General features: G+C 38.1%; 1 protein-coding gene across 15 annotated transcripts in view; it reads right to left on the bottom strand.

Moving 5' to 3' along the window:
• MRPL39 (mitochondrial ribosomal protein L39) overlaps positions 1–12,116 on the bottom strand; it is a 227,299-nt gene that overhangs the window by 195,996 nt on the left and 19,187 nt on the right. For 2 of the 15 annotated variants that reach the window (XM_032175387.2, XM_058427711.1), the window contains one exon: positions 9,833–9,931. The exons of 12 other annotated variants lie outside the window; for them this stretch is intronic. In XM_032175387.2, the coding sequence (XP_032031278.1) occupies positions 9,884–9,931 (48 nt within the window). In that variant the 3' untranslated portion in view covers positions 9,833–9,883. One more of the 15 variants, XM_032175388.2, reaches the window with a different exon arrangement.

Raw genomic sequence — 12,116 nt, 5'->3', positions numbered from 1 at the left:
CACATGAAGCTTAGGAAAGTTACTGAATGTTCCTCTAAGCCTCAATTTCTTCATCAATAAAATGATGAATATATTTCATATTTCATAGGATGTAGGCTTCAGTGAAATCATGCATGTGAAAAAGCACAATGTCTATTATGCATTAAGTGTTAAACACAAACTTTCAAACTTTTACATTTCAGTCATTTAAATCAAATGATCTACCACAACAGATCTCCCCAAGGACACTCTAGCTCCAAACTAACTATAATCCCGTGGTGACGCCCCAAAGAACCAGGGTTCCTGGGTTTTCTCTCATGCCCAGCCCACCTAGGCTTCTGACTGCCTATCTCCTCATCTTAGAGGGATTCCTCCTGACCAGCCATTACAAAAATTCTTGGAGCATGAGTAAGACTGAGTCTGTGTTTGGATTGGAGGAAGGGGTAAGTAACAAGGTGTATATATATATATATATATATATGTGTGTGTGTGTGTGTGTGTGTCTGTGTGTCTGTGTGTTTGTGTGTGTAAGTTACAAACTAAGGATGGATTTTAAAAATTGCAAAATGTTACAAGATTTATCTAGGATCTGACCCACTTCCCCAGAAATTTACGGAATTCAAAACCAAGCCCTTCATATTCACTGTCATCAGTTAGATGGACCCAGTAGCTAAAAAATTAAGGAGAAAAAAAATACAGGAATATGAGAAAAAAAGTCAAGTCAGAGGACTGAAGAATATATACAGAACAAGAATATTAGAAATTTTCTGAAAATAGATGATAGCAAATACCTCAAGAAAGTGAGGAAACGTGAAGAGAAAAGCGAGCTTAAAGAAAAATAATAGAGTCCATAGATGAGACACAAGCACAAAAAGCTGACTGAGCATGTGGTTCTCTACTAATAATAACTGGAAAACAGTGAAACTAGCAGGAAAGACTTGCACATAAGAGTTTAACTTTCCACTTTGGGTTTCAAATTCTCCCACAGCAATAAGAGTAAGTGAAATAATGTTCACATAAGGATTTTTTTTTTTCTATTACTGTAGTGTTTTGGTAATTTTTTTTTTTTTTTTTTTTGGTTTTGGTTTTTTTTTTTTTGGAGATGAAGTCTCGCTCTTGTCCCCCAGTCTGGAGTGCAATGGCACGATCTTGGCTCACTGCAACCTCGGCCTCCCGGGTTCAAGGGATTCTCCTGCCTCAGCCTCCCAAGTGGCTGGGATTACAGGTGTGTATCACCACGCCCAGCTGATTTTTTGTATTTTAAGTAGAGATGGGGTTTCACCACGTTGGCCAGGCTGGTCTCGAACTCCTGACCTCAGGTGATCCACCCGTCTCGGCCTTCCAAAGTGCTGGGATTACAGGTGTGAGCCACCACGCCCGGCCTGTTACTGTAGTGTTTTAACAAATGTAAGCGTACTAGTATTAGTCTTCATTCATCTAAGACATACGAGTACTGGAATTTTTTAGGTGGGTTCCTCAAATGTCATCACAATGGTGTCTTCTCTATATTCAGTCACTCTTCCGCCCTTCTCTGTAATGTTCAGGGATTTCCCAGTTCACTAGCACTTAACGTAGTATATCCTTATTTACTTTGGGGTGTAAATGATTGCGATAGAAGAAGTGATATCCTTGAGGGATGAAACACCATCTTGCATATTCATATCCCTTTCAAATGTTTACTGACTTAATCACACCATTAATTTTCTAAGTCCATGTCTAAAAACAGAAATGAGTTTAAATACAGTGAACATTTCATTTTCACTATACTGCTAAGCTGAAAGAAATGATTTTTGGTAAATAAAAGTTCATCACAGCAGACAATTAAGTGAAAAGTTCTACATATAAGTGAAGATCAAGGGATTCTCACCTGGGAAGCTTGTGAAGATGCATGTTCCCAAGCTCCCAGGCTCCCACTCCCAGAGATTCTAATACTGTAATGGAGCTGAGGACACTACATTTTTACCAGGCTGACCAGGTAGCTCAGATTCAGGTGGTTCCTAAACCAATTCTGAGGAAATAGTGGTTTTATATACGATGCTACTGTTGATGTGGCTACTAGGAATGGTGCTCAGCAGAAATCCTGCAACATATGGATCTGTTTACACACTATTCACCATGTAATGAGAGTCTGCAACATAGGCTAAGTGATAAGAGATGTCTTGTGGTTGACCTCTCTGGAGATAAGCAGCAATGAAATTCCAATGAAGTTTCATCATCTCTCATCACCAAAACCATCCTAACCACCTCAATAAAATACACCTGACTTCCCCCGCTCCCCCCATCCACCACCCCGAAACCAGCTGCCCTATGTTCTACCACCAGCTGCAACCAACCAATGACCTGATACTAACTAACCCCAATCTATCAGCTGCTGCCTAGTGCAACAGAGAGGGAAAGTCAGTGAGAAGGAACTGGGTGCCAGTTCTTGCTTTGCAAGGAGTGGGTTGACTAATGAGACAGTCACAAATGTCACTGCCATCCCATCTCACCCTCTCACCTATGCTGCAAGGCTTCAACAATCATACCCAGTCTCCACTTAGGAAAATTCTGTCCTTTCTCAACTGCTAGCAGCTCAGCAATGTGCTCCCTTAACCCAGGCCAAGCACATAGTAAAAGAACTCCAAAAAGGGTTACAGCCAGAAGTGATCTTTCTCCTCCATACTCCCAAAGCAGATTATAGCTCCTCCATAAACGTGCTTCGCATTGTGCCCCACGTTTGGTTTGTTATTTGTGTATACATTATCCTCTCTTCTAGATTGAGCTTCTGTAGGAAAGGAGAATCCTTTTTAATTTTTTAGTATTACACCCAGCTCAGGACCTTGCTCAGTTGCTTAAATTGAATGAGAAAATGTATCCAAGTACCCACTGATGTTGGAAATTCAACTTGTTCTAATATTGAGCACTGTCTATACCTGGCATATGTGTGTCCCAATTTGAGGAACTGTTTTTCAAGTTGACTTGTATGGATTCCTTACAGACGCTCAAGCATCAATTTGGTTTTCCCTAAATCCTGCAAATTAAGAAGGCAGTCTCCATGTTTGCTTTAAGAAATTTCATTATTACAAATATATGAAATATTATATACGAAAATTTCATATATTATAAATATATGAAATATTATATACAAAAATTTCATATATTATAAATATAGGAAATTTTGTCTGCGGAATTTTTTTCTCAACAGGCAATCCTGACATAATAACCAATTTTGAGATGTTTCAAAAATAACACCGCAGTAGTAGCCACTCCTAAAACAAAATATTTCCCCTTTCCTTCAATATATGTAATCACATATGACATATAAAATCTGCTTATTGGATAAATTTATCTTTAAAAGATTATCTATATTTTTTAAAAGTTAAAATACATATACTCTTTGACCTGGAATCAGGTACAACAATGTATTTTACAGAGCTACTAGCACATGTGTGGAATCATATATATACAAGGCTACTAATTGAAGTATTAGTATAGTAACAAAAATTAAAAATCAACCATAAATAGGGAATAGATTAAATAATGGTACACCTATGAATGAAATACTAACTTCTAAAACAGAAAGTAAAAAGAAAGGGAAAATAAGGAAAACTGGATTAATCCAACATATGACAGGAAAGGAGAAAAAGTAATGCAAAGAAATGATAATCACAGTAAAGTGAATACAAATTAAAATTTATCTACTAAAAGACAGTAATTCAAAGACTAGATTTAAAAGGAAAATAACAGTTTTATGCTATTTACAAAAGACAGACTTAAAACCTAACAACATAAAAACGTTGAAAGTAATACACCAGGTAAATACTAAAAAAAAAAAAAAACTAGTATTAACAATAGAACCTGATTTTCTAAAAAATAGATTAAGAAAACTAGATTAAAGGAGAAAATAATTATTACTGAGATAGAAAGGATCATTACTTAAATGATAAAAAGAAGCAATTTATCAGCACGTTTAAAAATCCCAAACCAGAATACACGGTGCTAACAAAACCATCTTAAAATAAAATAAGCAAATGCTGATTTAGCCATAAGGAGAAACCGCCAAATCCACAATCATTTTAGAATGGGTTTAAGAAAGGAAAAAAAAAAGAGATTTCTGTATGCTCTTAAGAGAAAATCTAAAAAATAATGACATGAAAAAGTGTACCATTAAAAGGAAACCCGACGTATGAATGTCATTATCAGACAAAACAGATTTTTTTTTTTTTTTGAGACAGTCTCACTCTGTCGCCCAGGCTGGAGTGCAGTGGCGCGATCTCTCCTCACAGCAAGCTCCGCCTCCCAGGTTCCTGCCATTCTCCTGCCTCAGCCTCCCAAGTAGCTGGGACTACAGGCGCCCACCACCAGGCCAGGCTAATTTTTGTATTTTTAGTAGAGACGGGTTTCATCGTGTTAGCCAGGATGGTCTCAATCTCCTGACCTCGTAATCTGACCACCTCAGCCTCCCAAAGTGTTGGGATTACAGGCATGAGCCACTGCGCCAGGCCAGGCAAAACAGATTTTAAGACAACTAAGAAGTTAACAAGCTGACCCTACAATAAGCATGAAAATTTCGAAAAAGAATAGGAAAGGAGAACCCACCATAAGAGAAACTGAAACTTGTTATAAAGCTATAGTTGTTAAAACGGTGTTACAGTGGTACATGGACAGATAAATGGACCAATGAAGCAGACCCAGGCACTGAAAGGAACCTTTTACATGAAAGCATGGCACAATCAGTAAGAGTAGAGAGGAAATAGGCCAAGCACAGTGGCTCACGCCTATAATCCCAGCACTTTGGGAGGCCGAGGTGAGCGGATCACCTGAGGTCAGGAGTTCGAGACCAGCCTGGCCAACATGGTGAAACCCGTCTCTACTAAAAATACAAAAATTAGCTGGTCAGGTGGCAGGCACCTGTAATCCCAGCTACTCGGGAGGCTGAGGCAGGAGAATCGCTTGAACCCGGGAAGCGGAGGCTGCAGTGAGCTGAGATCATGCCATTGCACTCCAGCCTAGGCAACAAGAGTGAAACTCTGTCACAACAGAAAAAGAGAAGACAGGAAATAAATGGTCCAGAATAACTGCCTATCCTTGTGGAGGAGAGGGTGATTCAAAATTAGGCCCCTTCCTCACTCTATATGCAAAAAATAAACTTCAAATAAATTATATAATTAAATGTGAAAATCAAGACTTTAAAATAAACAATGCAGCAGGCTGCTTTATAACATCAAGTTAGGGAAGGCTTTCTTAAATTTCATAAATATAAATCATAGAGGAAAAGATGAATTGTCTACCTTAAAACTAAAGACAGTATAAACAAAATTAAAAGGTAAGCCAGACAAGAGAAATATTTGTAGTGACAAGGGTTTAACTTTCTTTTTTTTTTTGAGACAGAGTCTCACTGTCACCCAGGCTGGAGTGCACTGGTGCAATCTCAGCTCACTGCAACCTCCACCTCCCAGGTTCAAGCAATTCTTGTGCCTCAGCCTCCCGAGTAGCTGGGATGACAGGTACGCGCCACCATGCCCAGCTAATTTTTTGTATTTTTAGTAGAGACGGGGTTTCACCATGTTGGCCAGGCTGGTCTCGAATTCCTGACCTCAGGTGATCCACCAGCCTTGGCCTCCCGAAGTGCTGGGATTACAGGCGTGAGCCACTGCACCTGGCCCACAAGGGTTTAACTTTCTAAAAATATAAAGAACCAGCCACATGCAATGGCTCACACTTGTAATCCTAGCACTTTGGGAGGGCAAGAAGTGTGGATCGCTGGAGGCCAGAAGCTGGAGACCAGCCTGGCCAACATGGTGAAACCCCATCTCTACTAAAAATATAAAAATTAGATGGGTGTGGTGGCACTTGCCTGTAATCCCAGCTACTCAGCTACTCATGAGGCTGAGGCAGGGGAATCGCTTGAACCCAGCAGGCAGAGGCTGCAGTGAGCCAAGATCGTGCCACTGCACTACCGCTTGGGCAAGAGTGAGACTTGGTCTCAAAAAAACAAATAAATAAATAAATAAAATATATATATATATACACACACACACTATTAATATGAGATGTCCAAAAATCCAATTGTAAAAAAGGGGCAAAGGTTGTAAACTGGTAATTCATAAAAACAAATGAAGAGATGCTTATTGGTACTATATGCTCAGTATTAAGCAAATTAAATGATAGGACTGTGCATATTCAACCAACAAAATATCTGAATGTCTGAAAATAATAAATGTTAATGAGGGAGTGGAGAAAATGGGAATGCTCATACTGCTGATAGAGAGTAAACTAGTACAACTATTGTGGCAGCCAATTAATATTTAGTAAAGCTGAAGATGCATGGTCCACTGTAGTACAGGCCCTGGAGATATTATCAAATGTGTACACAAAGAAACATGTACAAGGATATTTTCTGAAATACTGTAATACTCAAAACCCAATAACATCCTCAGTGGTCAATAAGAAAATGAATTAATGATGGGATTAATCATATAATCAAATACTATATAGCAGTTGAAATGAATGTACATGTATCAACATGCTATACATAAAAAAAGATAAGCAGTAAAAGCAAATTGCAAAAGATATATATTATGAAACCAATTATGTTTAGTTTTAAAACACAGAGAATACTATGGATTGTAGTAAAAAATATAAAATCATGAAGAGTAAGGACAGGTACAAACAGGATAGTGGTTCTTCTTGAGAGGAAGGAAATGACATAACAAGACCTTCAATGGATGTGCAGCTTTTCCTTTAAACACAAAAGGATCTGAAGTAAATAAGGAAAAAGGTTGACAGTGGTTACAATTAAATAGTGGCTGTATGTCATCACTCTTGGTTACAAACAACAGGATCTACACTAGCTAGTTTAAACAAACAGAATAAAATGGCTCACAAGTCTCAGGCATGGAGGTCAGGACTACGGAGCCCCAAAAAATGCCCATTTTTATACCTTGGAGCAGCTGCAGGGGAAAAACTGCTAAGCAAAGCCTCCACACCTTGCACCATTACATGGGACCTCTGCCACTGCTGCCTTGAAAACCATGTCACTGCTCCGCTCAACAAAATGTATCTCATACTACTCTTGTCTGCAAAGTACTTGCTTCCAGATTTCACACAGGTATGTCTAATTGGTGAGCCCATGCTACCTGTCTGAGCCGTAGTTGCAAGGAAGGGTAGGAGATTAAATTTCATTATTCTCCTGGGTAAGGTAAGATCCACAGGGTAGGGTTCAAACAGTGCTAGCTGCCCAAAAAGCATGAAAAATGTCCACTCAAACAAGAGTTGGTGAAAATATTCTCTCTACTTTTGTGTGCTCAAATATTTCACAATTTTTTAAAAGAAAAATGTTGAAGTATATAAATTCACAAACAACAAAGGGAACGGAAAAAAAATCAATAAACAAGAGATGTCAACCAAATTCTAAAAGACAAAAAGCTAAGCGACTAACAAAACACTAGAGAATGTCACCACCTAGAAAACATGTGGAGGAAGTTGCATCAGAGGCAGCCAACCGGCCCAGCTGGGCCTTAGCTCAGAGGCGGCAGAAGTTCATAGATGATAGAAGACAGTAGAGGGATTAGTTAAATCCAAACTAATTAAAAAGAAAGGAATTAATTAAAGGTCTGTATACAAACGGGTTGAACACTACCCCATCTTCAAATACAGAAGGGCCTAAATCCAGGAAGTGCCCCATGCAAAATATCGAAGGGATCTTTTATAAAGTAAGTGAAAGAACAGTCTGGGTAAAACTAGGATAGTCAATTTAGAAATCGGTAGCCAAGACAAGACCTCTTCATTCTAGCATTTTAAAAACCCTCATCCTACCAGCCAGATTTACCTACTCAACCTTGGTGATGCTTACGAGAAGGCAAACCTTGCTCAAACCACAGAGCTGCCACTCAGCCTCCCTACATCCACATCTTCAACTACAAACTGACAGCCAACAAACATAAGACATTTGAAAAAAGCCTGAAACATGTAAATGAAAGACTAAGAAAAAAATCTGTCACCAGAGAAAAGAGATGATTCAGGGACTAGAAAGTGAATGAACAAATGAGTAACAATTATATTGATATCTTCAGAGAGCTTCATGAAAATACATCACATCCAGAAAACATGGAAAGTATTCTATGAAACAGAAGCAAAAGAGAGCTTTCAGACATTAAAATATGCTTGACATAATGTGAGTAAAATATAAATGCAGGAAAAATAATCGAGAAAGGGAAAAAAATACAGAGGACCAATACAGAAGATGCAAATACTGCTGAAAGGTATTAGAGAAACAAAGAACCTCCAGAGAAAAGAAAGAACAAATAAAGTAAAAAAACATAAAAGAGAGGCCGGACGCGGTGGCTCACGCCTGTAATCCCAGCACTTTGGGAGGCCGAGGCGGGTGGATCATGAGGTCAGGAGATCGAGATCATCCTGGCTAACACGGTGAAACCCCGTCTCTACTAAAAATACAAAAAATTAGCCGGGCGCAGTGGCGGGCGCCTGTAATCCCAGCTACTCGGGAGGCTGAGGCAGGAGAATGGCGTGAACCCGGGAGGCGGAGCTTGCAGTGAGCCGAGATCGCGCCACTGCACTCCAGCCTGGGAGACAGAGCAAAACTCCGTCTCAAAAAAAAAAGAGAGATGTCAAAAATTGAAAGGATCGCCTACGTACCAAGCAGAATAACTGACTGAAGACCTAGATACAGGTACAGGATTGTCGAATTTTACAACACCAAGAATAATAAGATCCTAAGTGTCCAGAGTGTTGAGAGAAAGGAATGAAGAGAACAGGTTATATAAAAAGGAACAAGAATCAGACTGGCATCAGACCTTTTATTAGCAAAATCAGATGCCAGAAAATAACTAAGCTGCTTTCAAAGTTCTAAGAGAAAACTACTTTTCAATCTAGAATTCTGTATCTAGCTAAATAGTTCATCAAATATAAGTGCATAACCCACTTTAGACATGCAATGGCTCACCTCTTAGACATTTTTTCCTATAAAGGAGCTTAGAGACAAATGCTAGCAAAATGAGAAAGTTAATCAAGAAACAGGAAGATATGGACTCTAAGAAAAAGTTGACCTCACCCAGAAAAAAAAAAAAAAATAATACGGCCTTCAGAGGAAGCCTGTGCACAAGACGCAGAAAACTTGCTGACAAAGAAGAAGAAAGTTTTTGGCAAAATATTTTTGTAAGACTGATAACCAAGGCTTACTCAAGGTGTGGGGAAACAGGCACTCTTAGACACTGTTATTGGGAGTAACATTTGGCAAAACCTTTGGGAAGCCAGCATCTGGTAGCACCTGTCAATAATTCCACTGCCAGAAATCTATTTCTACAAAATTATTTATACGTGAGGCAACGTAGAGTAGAACATAAGAGCATGTGAGTGAAACTGCCTCCATTCAAATTCCCGCTTTACCACTTTCAAGCTCTATACTGTTTCCTCATTTAAAAAATAGAAACATCTTCTCAACATGTCACCGTGAGGATTATACAAAAGGTTCCACATGTGATGAGCTTAGCACAAGGCCCAGCACATGATAAATACCCAGTTAATATTATTTATCTACAAACATTTGCCATTTTTGCACAAGGATGTTTACTATGCCACTGTTTGGCAAAAAACACAAGCAAGTATAGTATGATCCTATTTATGTTTTTTAGAAATTACCTTTATATTTTTATGTATCTGCCTAGATCTGTAGGAAAAAAAAAGAGAAAACATGCTAAAGTATTGCATCCATGGAGCAGGAAGGGAGTGACCTATTTTTGTACAGTTTTTATTTGAGCAACATGAACTGTTTCATACTTTAGAGAAAAGAAAAAGTAAAGATCACTATCAATCTTGGGGAGAAAGGGTTAATCTGTATAAGCACACACAAACATTCTATTTAAAACATTTATTTTATTATACATATTTAAATTTTAGAAAGTTATTAGGTAGATGTACATTCCTCTGTTGGTTTACTTTGATCTTCAGTTACCTGCAAAAACATGAATAGCTTTACTTTCCTAATAAACACTTTCAGTTTTACCCTTCACCCACCATTTTAAATCATTCCACAGCCCTCTTATAATGACCCTTTATCTTTCCCTTTCAATCGTAATTATTACAGAAAGTTAGGTAAGAAGAAAGATTTAAAGGCCAAGTAACCAATACAAATTATCAGGTAAAGAATAATAATTCCATTCAAAAATATAATCTAAGGCATATTACACCTAGGCTTCTCAAGTTGGCCATTTTACTTTTCAGCCATAAAACAAAATCATTAGTGTAAGAAAAAACACCTGAAGTGCTGTAACAAGCTATTTTAAATCAGTTTATTTTCTTTTGGAATATAATTCCATTTAGAATAGAGCATATTACAGATTTAGTCTAAATAGATATCTCTATGTCCCTATTTCTACTCTATGTCACTCAGACTCATCAAACAGACACAGCTAAATCTGAATTCAACACCCCAAAACCTGTCCTGCCTGCATCATCTATCTTGGTAAAGGGCTCCACCTAGCTACCTAAGGACAGCATTCAAGAATTCACTCTTCTTCCTACCTGCATATTCCATCAACAGTCCTACTAATTCAGCCTAAGTTAACTCTCACAGTCATTCTCCCTATCGTGGCTGAACTTTAGGACCTCTCCTCTTCTATCCCCCTAACAGAACTCTTGGCTTAAGTCACAGCTATATCCCATGCTACCCCTAGAATGAGCTTTTAAACAAGAATAGCTGATCAACAGGTCACTTCCCTACTCAAAATTTTCTCCAGTTACTCTCTAGCATCTCAGTGGGGTGGAGGAGGAAAGTCAGGTATGCAAGTTCCACAACACAGAACACAAGCCCCTCATATTCTGTTTTTGGACTGCCTCTTTACCTACCCTACATGTGATCTGTACTTTCAAATTCATCTTACATTCATCATGTTCTCTATGTAGGCAAGTGACTTCCTCTGAGATAACCTCCAACCCATTCTCCAACAGATTATCTGCATGGTCCACTTTTATTTACCCTTTAAAATCAGCTTAAGAGACTCCAATTCCTGGAAGCCTTCCTTAAGCAACTCCCCAGCTTGGTCTGAGTCCTCTTCTTTATGCCGGAGCCCCACATGTACACCTGAACTGTCTGCTTATAAGCCTAATTATCCAACCAACATTACTTCCCTGAGGCAGCAAGTATATTTTGTTCATTTTTTTGTACCTCCAGACCGTAACAGTACCTGGCACACAATAAACAATCAGTAAGTCTGTGTTGCATCAATGAACCACGTTTAATCTAATCCCTTCAGAAAAGCAAAATGGACAGTAGGAAAAAGCAACTAAACCACAATAAATGTTTGAAAAAATATGTATTGACTAACATCACTAGATATTCTAGGTAAGACACTGTCTCTGCCATTTTTCTACATTTTTCATTCCTTTAAAGTGTTCAGTTACTATTGCTTCTTTAGTTTCCCAAACTATTTCTTTAATATTCTTTAGCTTTTTAAATTTTTTTTAATTTTACTTAACTCCAAGTAAACATGCTGAACATTTTTTCTTTAGTTTCTTAATCTAAAATGATCACTGTGACCAACTAAAAAGAGAAAATTACTCCATCCATTCAAAGGTAATTTCTTCTCATGAGAAAAAAAATTATATAACCCTTACTCAAGAACATTATGGTGAAGTCCCTAAACAATAATTCCTATCTATATAGTCATTAATAAAGACTAGGTTTATATATCATTATGAAAAATTGTCAATAAATATTTCTTGGGTAACCCCTTCATGTGCTAATGTTGTGTTCAAAATTTGGGCTTACACAAATATAACAAATCCTGAAAGGCTTAACAGACAGCAGATAAATGTACTGGCAAAGAAAACAATCAAAAAACAGTATGTGGACATACACAATCAAGCACAAACTTATATGAATGAGTAATTATTTGTTAGAGATTACTCTGAGACTGTTCCATGGAGGAGGTACGACTCAGGAGAGGTAGTGAAGAATGACTGCGTGGTAAATAGAAAGAGAATGGGAAATGGCGTCTAGAAAGAAAAACTATCATGAAGAAATAAGCAAACGTGAAAATAAGTTTAATGTGTGATGCTTAATGTGCTTGCAGCTTAACCAGTGTTTGTGGCATTGTGGGAAATTAGGATAAGGAGGAAGGCCTAATGAGGCCAGATTA

The sequence above is a fragment of the Hylobates moloch genome, unplaced genomic scaffold (assembly GCF_009828535.3).
Source record: "Hylobates moloch isolate HMO894 unplaced genomic scaffold, HMol_V3 SCAFFOLD_14, whole genome shotgun sequence".
Classification (NCBI taxonomy): Eukaryota; Metazoa; Chordata; class Mammalia; order Primates; family Hylobatidae; genus Hylobates; species Hylobates moloch.
Note: the sequence above shows the minus strand (reverse complement) of the source record. Positions and strands in the feature narration are given on the sequence as shown.